The following is a 22,921-nucleotide window of genomic DNA, read 5'->3' on the forward strand; positions in this document are numbered from 1 at the left end:
ACCGACAAGATATCTTTAGTCATGTACACATGCACAGCTCCCCTTCCGCTGCAATCTACAAGGATAGGGGATCCCAGTCACCTCCCCAAGAATGCGGAGAGTTGGCCGAGGCGACGTCCCAAAATGCGGGGGCGGAGCTCCGTCGACGCGCATTTGACACTATGGACCCGGAGATAGCACCAAGACTAAAACAGAAATCTCCTATCATTGCCCCAGACTAACGCGATAGCCAACCATTGACATCTAGTCATGGATTCCAACTTCCTGGGTAGGTAGAGAGAGAGAGCCCTTGCCGGATGCACTGTGATCAGCCCGTCCACGTCAAGATGAAAGGTATGCCTTGGCCGTGACTGTTTCCCGAGTGACGGGACACGTATAAACTCCGAGCCTCCCTGACAAATTGCAACCTGGACTTGAGCTGCCACGTCCCGTCTCAAAGGAGTTGAGCTGGGCTTTTACAACGTTGGTCTTCCGACTGTTTCTCTCAGTCATTTGTTTCCATCTTTTGGGCCTTCATTCTTCAGGGTCCAGGAAGCATCAAACATCGAGTCAAACTTTTACGAAAGGTGGAATATCCCGCATCCTCATTCAGCCTTCACACAACAGCCTTCACAATGTCGTCCAACAACAAGAACAACAAGGACAAGACAACCAGCCCAGATGGAGGCGACGTCATCCGAACTCAGACCGACTTGGAAGACGGCAGCATCGAGAAGCTCAAGCACGGCGAAGTCGACCCTGCCCTTGCCTTCGTCAACGGCGAACAGGTCCAATTTACCCCTGAAGAGGAGGCTGCTGTCCTTCGGAAGATCGATTGGGCCTTGATGCCTCTACTTTGCTGGATCTACGCGCTGCAGTTCGCCGACAAGACATCCCTCAACTATGCCTCGCTCATGGGCATCCGCGAGGACACTGGCCTGGATCCCCACAGCCAGCAGTACAGCTGGGCATCGAGCATCTTCTACGCCGGTTACATTCTCTGGGAGTAAGTAAACAATAATCATGTCATCACATCGTGCATGTCGCTGACTCACTCAAGATTCCCAACAACTTACCTCCTCCGAGCCCTGCCCCTCGGCAAGTACACCTCTGCCAACATCACCCTCTGGGGCCTCGTTCTCGTCTGTCACATCTTCGCCTTCAACTACGCCGGCCTCCTCTCCGTGCGCTTCTTCCTCGGCGCCCTCGAAGCAACCGTCACCCCGGCCTTCGTCATCCTCACCTCGGCCTGGTACAAGCAGAACGAACAGGCCAAGCGCATGGGCTACTGGCTCTCCTGCAACGGCGTCGCCCTCCTGACCCTCGGCCCCGTCGCCTACGGCCTCTCAGGGGCCCACAACACCGTCCTCGCGACCTGGAAGGTCCTCTACCTCGTCCTCGGCCTCCCCACCGTCATCACCGGCGCTTACTGCTGGTGGTTCATGCCCGATAACCAGACCAACGCCCGCTTCCTCACCCACCGCGAGAAGGCAATCTCCATCGAGCGCATCCGCGGCAACTTCCAGGGCATCGGCAGCCGCAAGTGGAAGTGGGACCAGTTCTTCGAGGCCTTCCGCGACCCCCGCACGTACCTCTACGTCCTCTTCTCGCTGCTCATGAACATCCCCAACGGCGGCATCACCGCCTTCGGCTCCATCATCATCAACTCCTTCGGCTTCAACTCGCGCCTGTCCCTGCTGCTCAACATGCCCACCGGCGTCGTCGACATCACCTGCAAGCTCCTCTTCACCTACCTCTCCGACCGCCTCCTCGACCGCACCCTCTTCGCCTTCATCGCCATCCTGATCCCCATGGTCGGCGGCATCCTCATGATCGCCCTCCCGCTCACGAACCAAGCCGGTCTGCTCGTGGGGTACTACTCCATCGGCGCGGCTGGCGCGAGTTGGTGCCTGATCATGGTCATGATCTCCAACAACACGCTGGGCTACACCAAGAAGGCCACCGTCAACGGCCTGCAGATCCTGGCTTACGGCGCCGGCAACTGGATCGGCCCGCAGACCTTCCGCTCCAACGAGGCGCCCAACTACAAGAACGGCAAGCTGATGGTGGCCATCATGTACGGTCTCGCGGCGTGCACCATCGTCGCGATCCGGCTCGTCAACATCTGGGAGAACAAGCGGCGCGATAAGAAGGCGGCCGAGCAGCCTGAGACCGTCGCGACGGGGACCGAGTTCTTGGATTTGACGGACTTTGAGCAACCTGGCTTCCGGTATGTGCTTTAGAGAGAGGGTTGTGCCCTTGGGTTCCATGTAGATAATAGAGGAGGATCAGATTTGACACGATATTTGGTATAAGAAAGTAATTGCCTGCTCTAGACCATACCGGCTGCACATCATGATGTACTCGTGTGATTGTTGCACAGGAAAATTATGTGGGTGTGTAGGCTGTCATATGATTTCGACTCTGGTACGGCTTGCTTGACACAGTGGCCATTCGTGGAGGTCTTGTTTACAGGCGCATTACTTGGTCAGGCCTGCGCTGTGAGCGTCGGGTTTCCAACGCTGCTTGCGAGAAAAGTAGATAGGCAGGCGGGCATTATCAAGGCGATAACAAGAAATCGAGACTGTGGAACGGTGTACGAAGGTTTGAAAAGATTCCTACCCATCTTCGCGGCAGTTTTGCAAGGAGCGAGTCGACGAGGCATAGTCAAGTCCACGGCTGAGACGATCTTCTGCTGATGCGGCAATCGAGACCCAGCAGCACAGACGTCAAGAAGAACTGTCGAGGCCACAGCAGCGTTACCAGAGCCATCAGAGTAGGCTCAATCATCTTTCCTCCAAGCATGAGAAGACTGACTAAAGCGCTCTACCCGTCTACAACTCACGGATCATGCAGATAGGGCCGACAGGTTCTCTTTGACCAGGCAGCCTCGCACGCCGGCAACGTCGGCACCGGCGCGATACCAGCACGATCTTCGTCTTGCTGAACACGTAATTCAGTCCTCTGCTGCTTCTTCCACGAGCGCAGAGTAATGCGAAAAATACAAGGTAGCTCGGACCGCGACGTCCTCCTGCCGGATTCCATCTCGCCCCCCGGGCAAGTCTTGCGCGCGGGGTTCCTCAGCCGTCGAGCATTGGATATATCAGGAGTACCGGGCTCGGCCTCGACTGCCATCGCCAACAGTGCTTCGACGCCAGACGTTATCAATCATCGTTCGAAGGAAGGATGCCTCCCACATCGGCTGGTCTCATCGTCCTGCATCTAAGGCAGCTCATCGTGGGCGCGGGTTTCTATGAAACAGAACGGTCGATCGGGAGGCTAAGGCGATGTCGCGGCCTTACGCATACCGCGGCTGTCGTTCAACGTGCATTCAAAGACGCGTGGTGTTCAAAAGGTAAAGGAGACTCATGGATTGCAGCTGTGCTTCTATAGGAACTGGTGCGCAGGTCTCGAGGTGGCTGCGGGGCAAAGGATCCCCAGCGACGAAGAACGCGACGCTTGAAAGACGAGAACGCGGGATCCAAGAGCTTCGAGAAAGAGCTGCCGAGCATCTCAGTAAGTGACGGTATCCCTCACATCAACATCGGGAATTGTGACAAAGAGGATAGCTTCAGTCGCACAGGGCACCGGATCAAGAGATGCGGCATGGCTGCAGGAACTCCCCGAGAAGGGCAGTTTCCGGTGGATTCTGTGTGCGACTTCACAGGCACGATGCGCTGTTGACCTTGGTCATCGTCCTGAATTCGACCCTGAGGGCAGCACGTCGGCATTGCAGCGCTTCTAGAGACGGCACGAATGTCGCCTCGGTTGCGGACGAGAATACGGGGTCGTAGGCCAGTCAGAGACAAGGACGCCGGTGATAGACTCAGTCCGAGTACACGCAGAGAATCAGATTCCACATACAAGGAGACGGCCACACAAGGTCACCGGTGTTTGGCAGGTCACAGTCCTCGCCCAGCCAGGCACGCGACTTAATGTGATTGTACGTGGGAAGGTCGAGGTGCTCCTATTCGAAACTGCGGTCAAGACTAACCTGCACTACAGAAGAGATAGCGCGGAGTGCCAGTATTTAGGACACATGGTCCTCCTCAAGACTTGCCAAGTGGACGGCCCCTCAGGCGTGGGCTTGAATTGTCCACGAGAAGAATGCCATCCCCAGACGGCGGTCGACTGAGGCCAGCCTTGCCAACCGCGCAGTATCAACAGCAAACCGGAGTCCACTACTGGCATTATTGCACTTATTCTCACTTTCTCTCGCAAATGGCGCACTGCTGAGTCTTTGAGCAAGACCCTCGTTGATCAGGAGGCCTCACGCGAAAGCACGAAGGGCACACAGGGAGACCAGCTCGCGGCCCTGAAGAATGCAGATCCCACGAATAACCCAGATTCGACTTGATCGCAGATCAAAATGATCTCCCTCGTTGAGGGAATTTCAGCAATGCAGGTGCGGAGACCTGCAAGAAGGCCTGCTGGACGATAGAAAAACGAAGCAACTCCAAATGCTTGGCGTCTCATGGGGTGTGAGCCGCCGGGTCATTTCGGAGAGTTGATCGCAGCTGCGCGAATGGAGACGATGAGAAACAAAAATAGCTGGAAACGGAAATTGGAAACAAACAAAAATCCGCGATAGGAGAAAGGGGTTGGGAGTTACAGCTATTTTCTGCAAGTGGAGCTGTCCTTTCGTCGTGTCACTGGACCACTGGAAAGGCCAACATGACCCTGTGCGACGTTCGCAGGCCTACGGAATCATCAACTGTTCCAGAGACCAGGATTTTTGGTCGAGAGAAGTTGAATGCGCAGGAACAATGCGACCGTCGAGTTGACCTCTGAGGCCATCGTCGAACGTTAGCTGCAGCAACTTGCTGGCGTAACGACGGGCAGTAGAGCAAGTCTCAGGTAGGAAAACCGGACCTCCAAAGATACGAGGCGGTAGGACAACTGGGTGATAGTGAGGTCTTGGCGACCCAGCTGGCGATGCTAAATGTCGAGGTTATCGGTCGGTAGACAAACGCCAAGGCAAGACATCGGTAGGACGGGTAATCGCCAATTGACAGCACGGCCCATTGCTTGATGTTCATCCGCTCTGGTCTGCCGGCAGGGTCGGGTCCGGGTGCCGGAGTGCGCTCTCCGTTTCAGTCTCCAGAGATCCCAGATTTCCTCCTCATGACTGTCACATTCATCCGGCCAAGATGAAGCCAAGACCATGACCAAGGCTGTGCCGCTTTTGAGTTGCAAGCTCCGTCGACATCTTGCGGGTCGCATGAGTTTCTCGAGTGTTTTCGGAGGGTTGCGCCATGATCGCATGTCTCCTGTACAACACATGTCAGTACCAATTGTGACCACATTCTCTCAGCTCGCTCCTATTGCAGATGTGTGCCCGAGCATTTGCACCGAAGGGAGGATGAAATGAGAGATGCTTGGCCTCCCCGCCCACCCACCAGAACCAATTGGCGCCGAGACTTGATGTAATCCAAGAGTCCAAGCCGCTCAAGCCTCAGGCTGACGGACCAAGAAGACCAAGACGCCGAGAGATTTCCAAGAGCAAATGCACTGCGCGTTCCTTGCCTGCCCACCTCACAGGCTGGGATTGGCTCTTCTTGGAAAGAGTCTTCGAAAGCCTAGAGCTCGTGAGAGAAGGCCAAGAGCGCATGGGTTCCATGAAAATGGAGCAGAGCCCACAGCGCAATAAGCCCTACTGGCATCTTGGCTTGCTCCCGCCGAGCCAGGAATGCGGTGATCCCCCTCTTGGTCTGCCAGCACCGCCTGCAGAGTCCTTCCTAATCTCGGCCTGGCGTCCGAACATGTGCCACCCCATTCGAACCTCCGCATTTGGGCTTTCGGTGGCCCATCCCGTGCTTGAACTGCCGGGGTCCGTCGCGATCGTCTGGGGCAGCAAACGATGGCCTGATGAGCGCCCGGAATAACTGCGACCAAACGCGGCGAGTTCCAGTCTATGTGAGGTGGTTGTCGATGCTGTGCCGGACAGGAACGGCCAGCCACCAGGTGATTGTATCGACGCGGATACTGTTGCCACGGAGCACGAGGGCGGGTGCGTGCTTGTCCCTTCCCTTCGCCTAGACCTCAACTTTAAAGCTTGGTACGATGGCGCAGCATGGCATGCCAGGCTGTGGCGAGCAATCCCGCGGCGTGCAGAGCAGCCAATGAAATGCTCATCCTGTACAAGGAGTGTACTTGAACGTTAAATTCTCGGGGTCTTGTCAGTGACTAGAGACTGCCGTGGTGGTGAGCGCAAGGAGGCATCCAACGTGGGACAAACACCGACCAATGCGGATAGAAGAAGTCAAAGTGATGATTGACGGGGATCGGGGCTTCGAGGTTGAGACGGCCCAAACAAACTCACAAATCGCGCAAATGAAATGCAAGTGGCGGCCAGACATGGAGCGGACATGGAGAGAGCTCGCAGTGCCAAGACTGATTATAGGCCTCGTTTTGATTGCACGTATGCTGACTGGCGAGGCGGCGGTGGTGCTGGTGGTTCGGTGGTGGTTCCCCCCCTGAAGGCCGAACTAAACGGGCGAAGGTTGAACACAAGTCGAAACTGACCATCCTCGTAGGTCTTGGCACACTTGCACAGCCTCAATCGCAAGTCGAGTCGGCGGCCGCAACAAGGTAAGAGACTCAAGGACCGCGAGACTGGCCAGATTGTCCGTCCTTAGTCCAGAGTCAAACTGGGGATGCAAAGCATCGCGTAAGGTGCCCTGTCACTGTGCCGCAGAGTACAAGCTGGAGGTGCTTGGTATCTGCAGCCAAGACCGCCCAGGTTGCCGAGCCTGCCCAGTCTTTGCCCAGCTTTCCTCTGGCTGGGCGATGAAGCGGCAAATTGTGAGGTCTGGCTGGTGGTTTGTAGCGAAGCAAAGCAAAGCTGCAGCGTCTGCAGTCTGCAGCGACGCATGGTGCTGGTAGCAGTACGTGTCCCGTCTCTGCGCGGGGAAATGGCGATGGACAGATGATGCGATGGCATGGTTTGTGAGACGGGTTGGCGATGCTTGGGTGGTTCGTGTCTCTCTTGCTGAAGCTTGGCGCGGTTCACTGGAAGGCAGGAGATATCCAGTGCCAATAGCAGGTACCAGTAACAGTGGAGGAAGGGAGATCAACACGACGCCCGACGGAACGCCAGGCGAAAGCGACAGCGACGGAGACATTCAAGTGACGATTCTGACACCGGTTGGCGTACCGTCAGCGTGGGTCGAACTGCCAAGGTCGACCGACCCGCCCATCTGAGTAAAGACGGGCGTTGGCGTTGATGGCGACGGCACGGGCACGTTGGATCCATGTTTTAAGGAACAGACGGGATAACAATCGCTCGGGATCGTGGAGGCTGTGCCGGTGCGTTTAATTGCTGGGTGTGTGTGTGTGCGATGCGCAGAATCGATATCGATGGGTTGGATGCTCGATGCTCGATAGGCAATCCGACAACGAGAGCCAAATTGCCAAAAGGTAAAAAGGTGGGAAGCGCTGCACCGGTGCGGCAAGAAACCCGTTGGGCAGACAAAATGAGGGGGAGCTTCTCCCTCCAGGGAAGGGGTCGGGTTGGTTGGAGGTCGGGTCGCACACTGTACCTGCCGGCACCAGAATTGACGCCGCGGTTTGGCATTCATCAGAGTTGCCAGCCAGATTGAGTAAGGGCACGTACCTGGTGCAAGGTACGAAGGTACAAAGGCAGTGTTTCCTGGAGTGTGAGGTACATCGTCGGACCCCGAGTGCTGCGCACCACCACCACCTCAGTCTCAATCTCGCACTCAACAAGGCTGCCTGTGGTCTTGGCAGAGTCCACCCATCTCACACCGAATGCACGTAAAATAAAGGCGATAAAAACAGCCGGGACATCGGCTTCCTTGCGTGGGCCACAACTGGCGATATTGCGCAACACTCTCAGGACGAGCCGGTTCAACGGCCTCTGCTGGACCAATTCCAACAGACGACAGTATCGCCATGAGGTAAAGAAGAGGGGGCACAACAGGCGAGAGTCTTTTGGCTTGCGCGTAGCCCTTGGCGCTAAGAGCTTGGCGGTCTTGGCTGCGGCGGAGAGGCCAAGAAGAGAGGAGCGGAAAGCTTCTTTTGTCGCACTTGGCTTGCCAGAAACCGAAAGTCACCTGTCCACAGCAGGCCCAGCTAACCCTGCTTATCGAGGAGGTTGAGTCGAAAAGGGGAGGTGGGGAACGGAAGGGCTGCTCGGTTAAGCACATTAGCAGCCCAAGTGCCCCGTCCATCACTCACTGTGAAGACCGATGACGGGCTGGCTGCAGCTGCATCCCGTTCGCGGTGGTCCCACCACGATTACGTTATTATGGAGTTATGGGGTAGGTGCCTTATGAAGACTAGGTATGCGTTTAACAGATGCTAGCGCCGTGCGCCCGGAGGCCCCGTGTTTTGAGCATTCTCTTGGTGTTCTTGGTGCTTCTTGGGTTTCTTGGGAAGGAAGGCTTGTCACGCTTATCCCTCCCCCTCCTCATCGGCCCCTTCCCTGTCAATCGTGCTGGCACTCCCATGTTGCCCCCCAAGCCTCCTGTCAGTCGTCCTATCTTTCCACTGAGTGTGCCCTGGGCAGAGTGTACTTGGGTACGACTGAAGGATGCTCTAGCAGCAGTGACATCAGCTGTGCGGCAGTACCTGGAGGCATGTACCCGATACCCGTGCCTCTGTTTCTTGGGGGTGGTCCTGTCCCGGGTGGTCACACCCAAGGGCCCCAAAAATACTCGGCTCCAGTGCGCCGTACTTGGCTGGAAACAGCATCTCTCCATCTGAGACGGTCGCAGGCCTCTTTTGAATTTCAGACGACACAATCAGAAATAATCACTGCCAAAAAAGCTTCGACCATGATGGATCCTGCTGCCGATGAACGCGACCAAGAACCGTGGCCGTGGCCATGGCGACTCTACCCTCAACGGTAGTGACACGGAAACATGGGAAACCACAACGGCCGCCGCGCAAATGAAGAAACCATACGCCGCGCTTGCGGTCATCAGGTGATGGCGAGCTATTGACCAACACGAATGGTAAACGGGTGCTCGCAGGATGAAGCAATGCGCGCCAAGGACGAATGCCAAGATCTCGGCGAAGGGAGAAGAGTGAAAAATGGAGATTTGCCAAGACTCCCAAGACAGCCAAAAGTCTTGGCATCGTATGCGCCCGGATGTTGCGGTGTTGGCGAGTGACTTGCGGAGTCAGCGTGCGCCGACTGTGTCGAAACAGAGCTGGCGACTGTGGCAGCAGCCTCATCTACCACCCTCGACGCCATTTCTGCAGCATCAGAGTTAGTATCAGCCGGGCCAGCGTACTGTGCTAATGGTCGGACACTCGGACGCAGCATAAAGCTCCATTGTCTCCCCCCATCTTCCGCGACATCAGCTCGGAAGCCCTCGCCACCACCGTCCAATCACAAGTCAGCTGGTCTCACAGGCCCCTGGTCGCCAAGACTTTGCCAAGACTCGCCAAGGCTCTTGGGAGGGTAGGAAGAGCGGAGAGGAAATGTGATTCATGAATAAAGAGAGAAGCCGTCTGTCCATGCCCCCAGATCAGTCTGATTAATTCCCCTCGAAAGCAACTCTTGGTCTTTTGACCGTCAGCAAAAAACATAAAGCATCGCTGACCGTCTCTTTTTTCCCATTTCCAGCTGCTTGATCGATCCCAAGTATCTTCTCGCCTGTTCTCGGCAATCGGCCCCTCCACCTGCCTTAGCCCAGACTTCGACTCCACTCCCACTTACACAGCATCCTACGCCCACGCACCTTGTTTTCGGTGTCCCAACCAAACGGGTCCCGGCAGAACCTAATCTTCCGGACTTCCTCACCGAGCTAGCTCGGTCAACTCACACATCATGTCCACCAAGCAAGAACACGAGTCCTCGGGGAGCAACTCCCCCAAGAGCAGCACTCCCGCGCCCTCGACAGCCACCAGCAACACTTCTCAGAGCGCCGGCAGCACCAGCGCCGACGACAACCTCATCTGCAAGTGGAACAGCTGCAACCTGAAGTTCGTTACGCCTGAGGCTCTCTACGTAAGTCGCACTCTCATAACACTCAACATGAGAATCTCATGACTAACAAACTCAACAGGAGCACATCTGCGAGCGCCATGTCGGCCGCAAGAGCACCAACAATCTCAACCTGACCTGCCAATGGAACTCCTGCAGGACAACCACCGTGAAGCGTGACCACATCACCTCTCACATCCGCGTCCACGTCCCGCTCAAGCCTCACAAGTGTGAGTTCTGCGGCAAGTCTTTCAAGCGCCCTCAGGACTTGAAGAAGCACGTCAAGGTAAATCAACCTCCAATCTCAGGGGAATCGCACGTCGCTCACACTCCCAGACCCACGCCGATGACTCGGTGCTCGTCGGCCGATCACCTCAGGACCAGGGGATGAACGGCTATCGGGCGCAGCCTGGCAAAGGTATGTACAGCTCAGTTTGCGCATCCAATGTCCTCTCGTTTTCTCCCAACCAGAGGCTAATGTGCCTCCAGCTTCTTCTAGCTACTATGATCATAATGGCCACATGAGGACTAACTCGGCCGCCTTCGCACACCAGGCTGGGCATGCTAGCTACTATGCTCCCCAACCATCTACAAATTATGGACTGTACTTCAACCAACAACCCTTGAACCCTCCCCGAACTGAGTACATCGGCCACCATGGCGGCTACGACAACCGGAAGCGCGCTTTCGACATGGTCGACGACTTCTTTGCACACGCCAAGCGCCGCCAGGTCGACCCTACTTCCTACCAACAAGTAGGCCGATCCCTTCTCCCCCTCCACGGTGCCCTCGGCCTCCACGCCGGTCCCATGCCTGGCTCCGACTACATGGCGGCTCCTCCCCCGCAGCACGTACAGCACCACCAGCACGTCGGCGGCGCTCCCTCTGGTCCTGGCCCTCTGACCCAGCAGTACTACTTGCCGCCCATGCCCAACGCCCGCACCAAGAACGATCTGATCCAGATCGATCAGATCCTGGAGCAAATGCAGAGCACTGTCTACGAAAACGCGAACCAGGCCACCCAAGGAATCCACATCCACGGCCAGAACACGTTCGATCTCCGCAACAGCCCCTCGCCTCCTGGCGGCCACAGAGGCTCCGCCGCCGGCATTCCAGTCTCAAACGGCGGCTACGACGCCGTCTCCGCTGCTCACATGGCGTCGCCGCTCACCGCAATCTCCTCCACTGGAACGCCCGCCGTCACTCCCCCCTCAAGCACCATGTCATACACCTCTGGTCATTCGCCCAGCCCCTCTTCTTCCGGCATGTCTCCTCAATCAAGACACTCCTCGACCGCATCCTCAGTCATGTACCCCAACCTCCCTGCTGTCAGCTCCGTCTTCCCCGGTCAATCCACGACCTCTACTCTCGGACCCAGCTTCGACAGCAACGAGCGCAGACGCTACTCGGGCGGCATGCTCCAGCGTGCCAACCCCTCGTCACCAAGATCTCCCATCATCAGGGAGGACTCCTCCGGCTTCTCCACGCCGAAGGCCGAGTCTGTCGCCTCTTCTATCGGTTCTCCGTCCGCCTCTTCCGACTCCGACATGAGTGAGGGTGCCCGTGACCGCGAGGAGAAGTACGACCAATGGCTCGAGAACATGCGAACCATCGAGGCTCTGCGCGAGTACATCCGCGAGCGTATCGACCGCAAGGACTTTGCCGAGGAGGCTCGCTCCCCGGAGGCCAGCCGTCTCAAGTCTCCTGAGCCTATGGAGGTTGACGCCAAGCCCGCTCCGGCAGCGCCGCTGTACCCTGTCTTGCGCATGCCCAACTGAGATCCGCAACTCGACATGAGCCGGTGCTGAAGAAGCGAGGCCCCAGTCACTACCAAGCTGGGTGCGTGTACCAACAGTTGTCTACAAGCGTGTTTGTGAAAAGTTTTTTTCCAAAAGGAAAGGGCAAAGTGATCGGTTCAACCTTGGTTCGTATTCTATTCTACTGCATTCTCTTTTACATTGCCTACAAAGCGCTTCTGGCAAAATACCTCCCACCTGTCGAAGCCCACACCTCTTTGTTACGTTACATACCCTGGTCGGTCGGAAGTTGAAAGGGGAAGTGGATTGATGCGCAGTCCCCAAAACGCAGATGGATTGTGGTGGTTTATCACCCCAGGTGCCAACTGATGGTCACCGGAAACCCCTCAAAAAACACGTCTTTTGATTTATTTCATCTATCACGTCAACGAAGGGGAGCGAAAGAAGCTTTTTACATTCGGGAGGGCTTTGCGAGCAAAGCAAAAACAACCAACATCTTGGTGCGGAAACACTTTTTTTCAAACGGTCGCGGATTATGACGGACGGATATTGGAACGGGAATGAGATCATGAAAACAAGTCATGTTGCTTCGCCATTGTGTAGTCTCCTTGGCTCGATTGAGGGTCGAATGAAAAATGCTTATTGCACCTCTGACATGACGTTCTCACGGTGACTTCATTCCAATTTGCTCTAACATCGCAATGAGACTGTCTCAACCACATACTTGATTGAGGTTGGCCAACCTCGTGTAGGGTCCTTGGCAGGGTGATGAAGTTACCTATTGTGATGGTTGATCAAGAACATTTCGGTTGGCATCGGCCTTTTCAAGACAGCTAACTCTATCAGCCCTTGCTGTCCTCTACTCGGTTGGCCCTGTCATATCTGATTGTCTCACAAATGTTCCGGGAGACAGCTCGAAGCTCGAAGCTCGTGGTGTCGCAGGCTGGAAGACTAGGGCACTCCCGAGACTCACGACAGGACCGGGCCACCTTCAAAATGTCGTGAACTCATTGTAGGTTTTCGCCGCCTCCGTCATCTCGCCACGATCCTTTTTTTCCCTCTCACCACGGCCAATGGTCTCTTATCACGAGCCTGTACTCATCACGTTGCTGTGCTATAAATGGTGTTTAGCCCGATCTCCCGTCTAAACCGCCGTCGAGGTCCGCAAAGTGCCGGATCCGGGGGTGTGGCGTCATCGGCAACGTCTGCCCAGGACGCCTTCCGTCGGACCGCACCCGTCTGTTCCACGTCCCTTGGGATCTATATTTATAGAAAGAGATGAATTCATCCAAATCAGAGATGAAAATAGCTCATGTGGTCTTTGCAATCAAGCTTCTTTGGCAGACTAGCATGAATGAGTAGCACACCGTTGTCTAGATCTGCTACTATCCTGCTGACCATGTTCAGACGTCGAAGATTAGCCCGAATATCTGGCTTTGGGATGCGTCTGTGGAATGCTCCTAGCAAGCGAGGAGCAGGTCGACCTACTAGAGTCCGATATCAACCAGCAACAAACGACCCCAAACACGCCGAAGCTGGCCTGGACTCCAAGCCATCGTAACACAAACCTCATTCAGCAAACCTCATGACGCTTCTTGGCAGAACACGGGCGCGGTGAGACGTCTATACCCATTGGGTCTTGCATGTCTTTCTCATCCCTTCAAACATTCCAGAGCTGACCTTTCGCCGGCCCGAGGACTCCGACAAGTGACACAAGTGACAAGTCAGCCCTGTGGTCGGCCCTTCTTCCGAGAAATCACTCCCACAAAGGTTTCTTGGAAGCTGAGCTCAAGATGACTTCACCCAATGGTCATCCTTCATTAGCATGTCCCCAGATCATGAACTTGAAGTCACAGCTCGCTGACCCAACTGCCAAGCAAACGGTGCGATGGCCACCGCCCACCGGGGCGAGGTTGTAAGCAGCCCTACCCCGAATTTCCTCGTTCGGTCACATCTTCTACGATACGATATGTCAGACGCGAGGAGTGGAAAGTTCCCGATTCGCCTGTCACTTGAGATTCCAGAGGCGGAACGGTCGTAAGGGGTAAGGTAAAGAGGAAAACTTGAAGCGCTAACGACCCGATCCTTTAGGTTTTGCAGGGAGCGAGTTGGAGTCCATACCGGGCGCTGATCGACAGACTCGTTCGTCTGGGCAATGGTATTTTAGTCTTTCCGAGACATACCTTACCACAACGGCTTGCTACTAAGCTGTAAGCTTGCAAGTAGAGGTGCTCACTCTGTCTTACGCTCGGTGTGTGCTGCTCCGTCGAGGGTAAGGTAGGATACTACGCATCCCGAATGATCTATAGTCATGCTTGGCGATGTTGTCATCATTGGCTTGTTGCCTTTGAACGACACGGAGCAACAATAATCGCTGGTCGAAACCAACTGCGCTGTGTGTTGTTGTGTGTGACCGCGGGGATATATAAACCATCAAAGGGAACCAAACCTCGAGGACGTCTTTCTTTCTCATCACACAAGACACAAGCAAAATCCACACAAAATATCCCCTTAAGTCCTAATACATAATCCATATTATCACTCCAAGTCTCCTCCCAGACAAACCAACCACCTCAAAACTACCAAAATGAGATTCTCCATCGCCAACATCACGACCGCCGCCCTGGTCCTCCTCCTCAACGCCGGCCCCACAGCCGCTTCCCCCGCCGACATCGACGTCCGCGACGCCCCGCGCCCCGCCGCGAACCTCTGCTGCTGCGACAGCAGCCGCCCCGGGTACAACTGCAAGGTCCCGGAGGCGCAGGGCGGCGCCGAGGACCCGATCTGCACCCTGCAGCTGTGCCCGCACGACCCCGAGACGCAGAAGCAGTGCTGCTGCTGCTTCCCGAACTCGGAGGTTTTCCCCGTCAAGTGCAGTGCGATCCCGAAGGACGAGGAGTGCAACTGCCCTGCGGTCTACTGCCCCTTCTCATACGGCGAGAAGTACTTGCCTGGATACCCCTGGACCCCGGCTGCTTGAATGGGTTGATCAAAGAGAGGGACAGGGAAAGAGCAGAGAGCGGAGACGGGATGATATGGGATGAAAATGGATTCTCTCTTTCGTTGTGCTGGATAGCTCTTCGTCTTTCTGAAGATAAATTGATTAAATCCTTGGACATTCTGTCATCACGCTACGTGTGTGCCTTTGATGTTCCTAACAAGCATTCTACCGGGAAATCTGATTCAATCTGTCAATTCCTTTTGTCCTAGAACACTTATATTGTGACCAAATGTTGTCAATTACAAGGACTAGTCCCGCTTCCTCTAAAACCAATCCGAGTTACGCAACTTCTCAAGGTTATCGCTATCGGTTCCCCAGGATTGCTCTTACTAAGTCGCCTCCGAATGGTCCCCAGCACCACCTCGAGATTGGTCCATCTCCTCTGCTCCACCCTGATTGCCGACAATATCGTGCGAGCCAACACACTTCGCGCGGCAGATGTTCAAGGTGTTCCTGCGCTGACTGCGGTGGAGGCGGAGGCGGAGGTGGCGGCGGAGTGAAGGCCGCGGGTGAAAGGGGACAACCCTCGCAATAAGTGGATATGCCTCTTCAACCATCACGCGCTTGTCTTTAGCGGAGCTCCGCAGGCTCAGCATGAGGACGCGAATTAACGCCGCATTCGCGGGGTACGACGGATCGCCAATCGTGTTACCAAAGTCTCAAGTTGCCATATAAGAATGATCTTCCCGAAAGATAACATGTTATCGCTTCTGAGGCAGTCGCAGCACATTCTCTCTTTTCATCACTCAATCTCATACTCACTCTCAACAGCAACAACAACCCTGGCCGATACCCCTGACCAACTCTTCCCCGCCCCCTGTTCAACCCCCCGGAGTTGATAAGCGCAAACATGGGTTCTCTCCCCGCCCCGGTCAAGCCCGAGTACGAGATCTTAGAGAAGCCGAGCCGCAGCGGCCGGAAGCTCCGCATCGTCTGTCTCGGCGGCGGCGCGAGCGCCCTCAACCTTGCGCATGAGGTCAGCATATGCAACACTCTCGATCTCGAGCTTGTGTGCTACGAGAAGAACCCTTCAATCGGCGGAACGTGGTACGAGAACCGCTACCCGGGCTGCGGATGTGACATCCCCTCGGTCAACTACCAGTTCTCCTGGGCGCCTTCGCCTGAGTGGACGCAATTGTGAGTGAAGAGATCAGATTGATCCTAACCAGGGGATCATTTTTGCTGACGAGGTGCACAAAGTTACTCGAGTGCCCCTGAGATTCTTCAGTACTTCAAGGATGTCGCGGAGAAGTATGATTTGAACAAATATATCCACCTCAACCACAGAGTTGTCGGTGCTTTCTGGGACGAGCCCACGCAAAAGTGGAACATTCGCGTCGAGCAGCAGGATGGCACCGTCATTGAAGATACAGCCGACATCTTTGTCAATGCTAGCGGTGTTTTGAAGTAAGTCTTCACAACTTTCTCAAGTTCGATCATAATCTGACCAAATGCTCCCAGCAAGTGGAAATGGCCCGCCATCAAGGGCAGGGAAACCTTCAAGGGAAAGATGCTTCACAGCGCCAACTGGGACAACAGCATCTCTCTCGAGGGAAAGCGCGTCGGCGTCATCGGCTCCGGTTCTTCTGCAGTTCAAATCGTCCCCAACATCCAGCCTAGTAAGTTGCTTTCCCTCCGTAAATAAATCTGTGTGCTAACTGTGCATAGTCGTTGGGAGCCTGAGCTGTTTCATTCGTAGCTCTTCGTGGGTTGTCGGTGGCTTTGGCCAACGGTTTGCCGGAAAGAATGGTAGCAACTTCAAGTGTAAGTGGTTCCTCCGCGCAACTCAAGCCTCACGCAGCTGACTCGCTTGCTTGCAGACAGCGAGGAGCAACATGAGATCCTCCGCAACGACCCCAAGAAGTACCTGGCGTACAGGAAGAAGATCGAGTCAGAACTCAACTCCCGCTTCCGCTTCATCCTCAACGGATCAAAAGAGCAACAAGATGCCAGAGATGTAAGTGAACCAACTTTGCTTATCCACCTGGAATAGCCCCACTCATCATCTTGTCGTACAGTTCGCAGAGAAGGACATGCGCTCCAAGCTTGCGCCCAGACCTGATCTTCAAGACCTCATCATCCCCAAAGACTTCGCCGTCGGCTGCCGCAGGCCGACGCCCGGTAACGGCTACCTCGAGGCCCTCTGCAAAGAGAACGTGAACGTTGTGTCATCAAGTATCCAGGAAATCACACCCAAGGGAATCAAGACGGCAGACGGCACCGAGCACGAGTTCGACATCATCGTCTGCGCCACCGGCTTCGACGTCAGCTGGCGCCCGCATTATCCCACCATCGGCCGTAACGGCGTCAGTCTCAGCGAGTACTGGAAGGAGACGCCAAACACATATCTGTCGTTGACGGTGGCAAACATGCCCAACTACATCAGTAAGCAACCTCGGAATCCTCCCATTGAAGGAATATGCTGGCTAACACTGAACCAAGTCTTCAACGGGCCCTTCGGACCCTACGGCCACGGAAGCTTCCTCCCCATCACCGAGGCAGTGGCCCGCTACGTCATGCAACTGCTGCAGAAAATGTCCGAGGAGGAAATTGCATCCTTCTGCCCCAGGCAGGAGGCGGTCAACGACTTCGTTGAGCACCGCAGGAAATTCCTCCCGCGCACGGCATGGACTTCGCCCTGTCGGTCGTGGTTCAAGCAGGGCACCGTCGATGGCGAGCCGATGATGTGGCCCGGTTCAAGGATTCAGTTCTTTGAGACCATCAACACCCCGCGGTGGGAAGATTACGAGCTCAAGTACACCACGACGAATCGGTTCGGGTACTGGGGCAACGGGTTCGCGGTTCGTGAGCAGGATGGTAGGGACTTGAGCTGGTATCTGGGCCTGCTGGATGGTGTGGACGAGCAGCCTGCGCTACCCGATGAGGATTTTGAGGAATTTTTCATGAACAGATAGATTTTTAATGTTCTAGACTGTAATGTATCTTTGGTTTTCGGAGTTAGATATCAACTGAATTTTATGAAACGACTCACTCCTTTGAGGAAAACATCGCCTGACTACGCTATGATGAAGGAACAGAAGTGGAAGTCAGTGCACAGGTCTTTTCTCACTACCTCGGCTTGGGAATTAGTCCTGAGCAGTTTCAAAACGCCAAGGCCAGTTCTTGGTATATGATTGATGTCTCAAGGTGACAGGACTTTTGCGCGAGGGAGTCCTCTTATCACCGAGCACATCGGACCGAACCGGCCAACTTAAGTCTTGACCGAACCTTGATGCCGTACCTCCAGCTAGGATCCTTGCCGACCCCTCCTCAACAGCAGAATCTCAACAGTCCTGGCTTCATGACATTCTTCCTACCGATAACATTCTTCCAATCGCGTGTCTCATTTCTTAATCTCTTGGGTTCTTTTTATCGTCATTTCAAAATGAGTTCTTTCAAGTCGAAGCGAGGACAGTACAAAGCAGTCCGGCGGGATGAGTCACGAGTGTCGTCATCTACCAACGACGAAGAGCGCCAAATTCCGGATGATCCGCCCCCGATCAAGACGGTAGAAGACGAGCTTGAGGCCCTGAGGAGAAAGGTGCGACGATTGAGAACCAGCGTGGCGCTTTTGGTCGCTACTCTAGCCATGACTCTTATCTTCTTCCTGCTCTACGTTCAGCTTGCAACAGGGTCTGCACGATACGTGCTGCTAGGGCAATATGGGCTCTGATGTGGTTTGGGAGTTTTCGATTCGATGGTAAGACTCTTCTAGTGAAGTTTTACTCGTATTTATTAGGAACTGAGGTGTGATGAGAACAGGTCGCAACCTTGAATCAATGTCACACTGACAAAGAATGATACCAGCCAGATCAGAGTTATTAGATGCGCAGTCAAAGGTCAGATCAAAATATGTAATGTAAAGTTTAGACGGAGAAGGATGAAGCCATAAAGACTGCGTCATCATTCATGATCAAGGAGTTACGCACGGGTTGTTTCTCATGACAGTCTGTTGTAGTGGTCTCACTGATTTGATATGCCAAAAAGACACAACCCCTCAGGAGCTTTTAACGTGCCAAATTATTCCTGACCGCAGTACTGACTGCGTTATTACATGCTATGTCTATTGTGTTGAAGCAAGCCCTTGGCCATTTGTAGTCTGTGGTAGTCATGTTTGTGTGTGCCAGGATCATCATGGGCTTCCATCCTTTAGATGACACCCTTCATCAACTTCAAATTTCCTCTCTCATCCCCCTTCTTTACCTCAAAATTCAAGTTATTTAGAAATACTCGCTGGTCATCCAGGCTCAGTCGAATCATAGTCTGCTGAAGATTCCACAAACTGTAGGATCAAAGCTTGATGTCGTGTTATCGCCGCGCAAGCTCTGAAAGTAATTAGCATGCCTTACAACTCAAAATGGCTGACGCAAGTACGGGCAAGTTAAGGCAGGAGGAAGCTTTGGGGCTTGTTTGTCCGTTTCTGATCATGAATTTGGCCGTATCATAAAACGATTTCCCGAAAGAGTTTTGCTATCCGGGCGGATACTTCTGGCTAACCGGGCGGGTAGTCGATATATAAAGATAGGGATAGTCGATGAAAACGATAATGATACCGACGACGACGACGACGACGACGACGATGATGGTAACCTAGGATGGAGAGAGGGATAGAAATAGCGACAATAATAGTAAAAATTAATTAAGATAAAACAAAGTATTAGACAGTTAGTTATCCGCCTGGTTAGCTCGAAGTACCCGCCCGAATAGCAAGACTCTCCTAAAAAGTCGAAGGAAGGAAAACAGACGAGGTTGGCCTCTCATCACCAGGCATCTTTATGAATAAAATAGAGTCTTGGATAAGAGGAAAAGAACCACTATTACAGCTAAATTCTACTCCAGAAGAATATACGAGGGCAAGTCTGGCCAAAGAGGACCAGTAGCAACTCAGGAGGCAAAATTGGAAGCCAGAAACTTCAGCCAAGGCCGATGTGCCTATGTCACACACAGGCATACGCTCTCATACGTCATCCCAGCCAATCGTGTGCCAAAGAAGGCCACTGTCAGCAGAAGAACAGCAAGCATTACGGTCTCTTGTCCCACCGCGTGGAAATAGCTGCCAATGACCTGCAGACTAGCAGGCCTACAACTGAACATATTGATGTTTTAGATTAGTTTCGCCAACTCGTTTAGAGAGGCGGACGTGAGAGGGAAGAGCGGGAGCAAAGGGACACTCGATAGCCGTTAGGACATGACCCGGGCTTACAGATTCCTTTTGCCGTGTCAGTGATGTTATCGGTGGCACCAACTTGGCTTCGGGCTGGGCCGATTTGGGGGCGCTTAGCTCGTGTGGCAGAGTTCATCCTTGCAGGTACAACAGAGCTTGATCCAGGGCCGGCGTTTGATGCCGACACGGACCGGATGAACCCTCGCCAGCAACTATCCACCCATGGAACACCAAGACGAATGGAGAATATGAAGAAACGTTAGAAGGGAAGAAGGAATCTTTTCAATTTGAACTCTTGAAGAAGCGACGGAACAGCCAGTTCCTCAGGTAGCATATCAGAAACGATTCAGACACCAAGCTATGATGTTTGAGAGGAGCGAAACGTCCACCAAAAGCATGAGCAAAAACACACAAACGTAGCACACTACACCAGACATTCGCAAGTCATTACCGACCTGGAGACTACTCCAACCTTCACTGGCGATTTCGAGGCGGTCCGAAGACTTTTCCCCAGATGACTTCGCCAACATGGAGCACTGTGACCCAAAGCAATTAAGTCCGAACGACAGACGCAGTTACACAACTGGATTAAGTCCGCACGGCAGAAACCGTGACCGACTGAGCATGGTAACTTCGGACGGCATCAGAGCAAAGATTAAGGAACCCACTTACCGCACGCCGCAGCAACAGTAAAGACCCGGTCTAGCAGTCCTAGCGCGCACTACCCCTCAAATCAGATGTTCTATTTTACCAATCACAGGCCTACGCACCCCCGCGACTATAGGATAACCTTTTCTAACAGAAATGGCCCCCGTACACTTTCGTCCAGCTAAGACTCCGCTGCCGTAAGCGGCCTCGTTTGTTACAGGTCCTGAGAATGTAGAGTTCATACTAGCCTACTAGGTAGCGCTGTTCAGAACCAACCCAGTACAGCTTATATGCGGCGGCGGAGAGTCTACGATAGTACGGAGAAGCAGCACGCGAATGCTGCAACATAAAAACACCGTTCTGCAGATTGGAATTGCTCCTGTCATAAATGCTATTCAAGGAGGAGGAACGCCGCGCATTATAAAAGCTGACCAATATGGTGTGTTATATTACATAGCGTCACGTTGAGGTAGATACTTCAAGGAAGTCGGGAAGAGAAGACGCACTCTTGATGATGAAAACTTGAATCTTATTATAGTGTATACTGGTCGCAAAGGAGGGGGATATTTCTTCTACCAATGCAATCTTCTGGTGGGTCTCATGTCTTTGCGGCACGGCCTAACCAGCTCGCTACCTAGCTTAGATTATGTAGTACAAGACAGGGGATAACGATTCCCGGCCATTTCAACCTTCTCTCGGAGTCACAGGGACGTCAAATTCCGCTGGCATGAGCAAGAGAACATCGTGATGGACTCGGTTGTTAACTGAAGAAGGAAATCAAATGTCGAGCAGGTGAATACGGTAAACTAATTCTACTACTTTGTCATGCGTATAAAGAGGATGCTCCTGCTTGCCCTCCTCGGTTCACTTACCCAAATCATCAGAGCAAAACCAACCATTTCAACAGTCTTCCTGAAACCAAGATCAACATGGTTCACATTCTGACTTCTATCACACTCTTTACAGTGCTGCTCGCCAGCGGCACCGCTGCACACCCGGGCGACCACCACCCAGATATATCCCATTTGGAGCGAGAACATGCCTTCCATAAGCGAACCGCAATCGCCGGGGCTGAAAAGATGAGTCGTTGTGCCGATACCTCGGGGTCCGTCAGGCAGAGTGCCATCCAACGACGCGCCGGGACCTTGGAGCGCCTACGGCAAGAAAGGGGCTTCACGCCCCAAGCTGACGTGCAGCGCCGTAACAAGGCAGAGGTATCCTACTATGACTCCCTCAACCACAACCTGACGTCCATAGTCAAGAGCGGATCCTACGAAGAGTTGTTTGGTTCGAATGCCTCTTGCGTACTGGGTCGAGCTGAGACCATCGGCCCTTACTACGTCGAGGGCGAGCTCATTCGCAGTAACATCACCGAAGACCAAATCGGCATACCGATGCACATGGAGATACAGTTCGTCGACGTCAATACTTGCAAGCCAGTTCCCGCACTCTTCATCGACATCTGGGGTGCCAATGCAACGGGCGGCTACTCTGGAGCGGACTCGCCCGCTGGCTTCAGCGGATTCGGCGGTCTCAACTCCACCTTCTTGCGAGGCATCCAGATCACGGACGAACATGGTGTGGCGATTTTCGACCTAATTATACCTGGACACTATTACCCTCGCGCCACACATACACATATTGTGGCATGGGGAAATGCTACAACGTTTGCCAATGTGAGTCAAGTGATGGCTTCTGCCATGTATCCATTCTGTTACGCTTGACATTGTCCGACTACTGCAGAAGTACTTTGCTATTTCAGAACGCTAACGATTTGAAGGGTACTATAGCTGGTGGTCTTGCAACAGACGACACGTTTGTGCGCTACGTAGGGCAGCTGTATTACGAGCAGAAGCTACGTGATGCCGTTGACCCAATCTGGCCTTACAACACCAATACAGATAAGGACAACTTCAAAAATGTGGATGATTACATTCTGGCCGAAAACAAGACGATCAATGGCAACACGGTTGGTGACTTGGGGCCTTATGACCCTTTCCTCAAGTATGCCTACTTGACGAATGATCTGGCGGACGGCATCTTCGCCTGGCACACCATAGGGATCGACATGGGCGACAACTTCAATGGCGGCTTTCAAGCGGCTGCCAAATACGAAGAAGACGGTGGAAGGGCCCTTAACGCATGGGGTGACGGTTCAATCACCCCTTATCCAGCTGTAGTGCCACCCAAGGGCATGGCCACGACTACTGCGATGGGTAGCAGTGCTACGTGACTGTGACGACCCTTAGGGCATGAATATCATCATAGGCATCCGGACTGTAGCGTGAATTCTGTATCCCAAAATGACTAGAAAAAATACGGGTTTTGAAATGGAAGATCTATGGGCAGGTTCTGGGACGAAGGAACAAGACACAGAGTACCAGTTATATACGTAGTGTGTTAGATTCCGGCTAATA

General features: G+C 53.9%; 5 protein-coding genes across 5 annotated transcripts; all 5 read left to right on the forward strand.

The window, feature by feature from the left end:
* Window positions 1-614: 614 nt before the first annotated feature.
* On the forward strand, window positions 615-2,222 carry COL26b_009403 (uncharacterized protein; the record flags this gene model as incomplete). Its single annotated transcript, XM_053182134.1, has 2 exons — window positions 615-985; window positions 1,040-2,222. The coding sequence occupies 2 exons, from the start codon at window positions 615-617 to the stop codon at window positions 2,220-2,222; spliced, it is 1,554 nt and encodes a 517-aa protein (XP_053033925.1).
* Window positions 2,223-9,778: 7,556 nt separating this feature from the next.
* PAC1_2 (protein with putative role during mitosis) lies at window positions 9,779-11,712 on the forward strand (the record flags this gene model as incomplete). The annotated part of the gene is made up of 4 exons (XM_053182135.1): window positions 9,779-9,958; window positions 10,017-10,220; window positions 10,271-10,352; window positions 10,424-11,712. The coding sequence occupies 4 exons, from the start codon at window positions 9,779-9,781 to the stop codon at window positions 11,710-11,712; spliced, it is 1,755 nt and encodes a 584-aa protein (XP_053033926.1).
* Window positions 11,713-14,278: 2,566 nt separating this feature from the next.
* COL26b_009405 (uncharacterized protein) lies at window positions 14,279-14,671 on the forward strand (the record flags this gene model as incomplete). Its single annotated transcript, XM_053182136.1, has 1 exon — window positions 14,279-14,671. One exon carries the CDS (start codon window positions 14,279-14,281, stop codon window positions 14,669-14,671), a length of 393 nt encoding a protein of 130 aa, XP_053033927.1.
* Window positions 14,672-15,542: 871 nt separating this feature from the next.
* Window positions 15,543-17,607, forward strand: COL26b_009406 (uncharacterized protein; the record flags this gene model as incomplete). The annotated part of the gene is made up of 7 exons (XM_053182137.1): window positions 15,543-15,829; window positions 15,893-16,099; window positions 16,154-16,311; window positions 16,361-16,456; window positions 16,513-16,649; window positions 16,711-17,077; window positions 17,135-17,607. 7 exons carry the CDS (start codon window positions 15,543-15,545, stop codon window positions 17,605-17,607), a joined length of 1,725 nt encoding a protein of 574 aa, XP_053033928.1.
* A 3,976-nt stretch (window positions 17,608-21,583) lies between these two features.
* On the forward strand, window positions 21,584-22,737 carry COL26b_009407 (uncharacterized protein; the record flags this gene model as incomplete). Its single annotated transcript, XM_053182138.1, has 2 exons — window positions 21,584-22,082; window positions 22,295-22,737. The coding sequence occupies 2 exons, from the start codon at window positions 21,584-21,586 to the stop codon at window positions 22,735-22,737; spliced, it is 942 nt and encodes a 313-aa protein (XP_053033929.1).
* Between the last annotated feature and the right edge of the window lie 184 nt (window positions 22,738-22,921).

Source organism: Colletotrichum chrysophilum, assembly GCF_026319265.1.
Source record: "Colletotrichum chrysophilum strain AFK26 chromosome Unknown scaffold_90, whole genome shotgun sequence".
Taxonomy (NCBI): domain Eukaryota; kingdom Fungi; phylum Ascomycota; class Sordariomycetes; order Glomerellales; family Glomerellaceae; genus Colletotrichum; species Colletotrichum chrysophilum.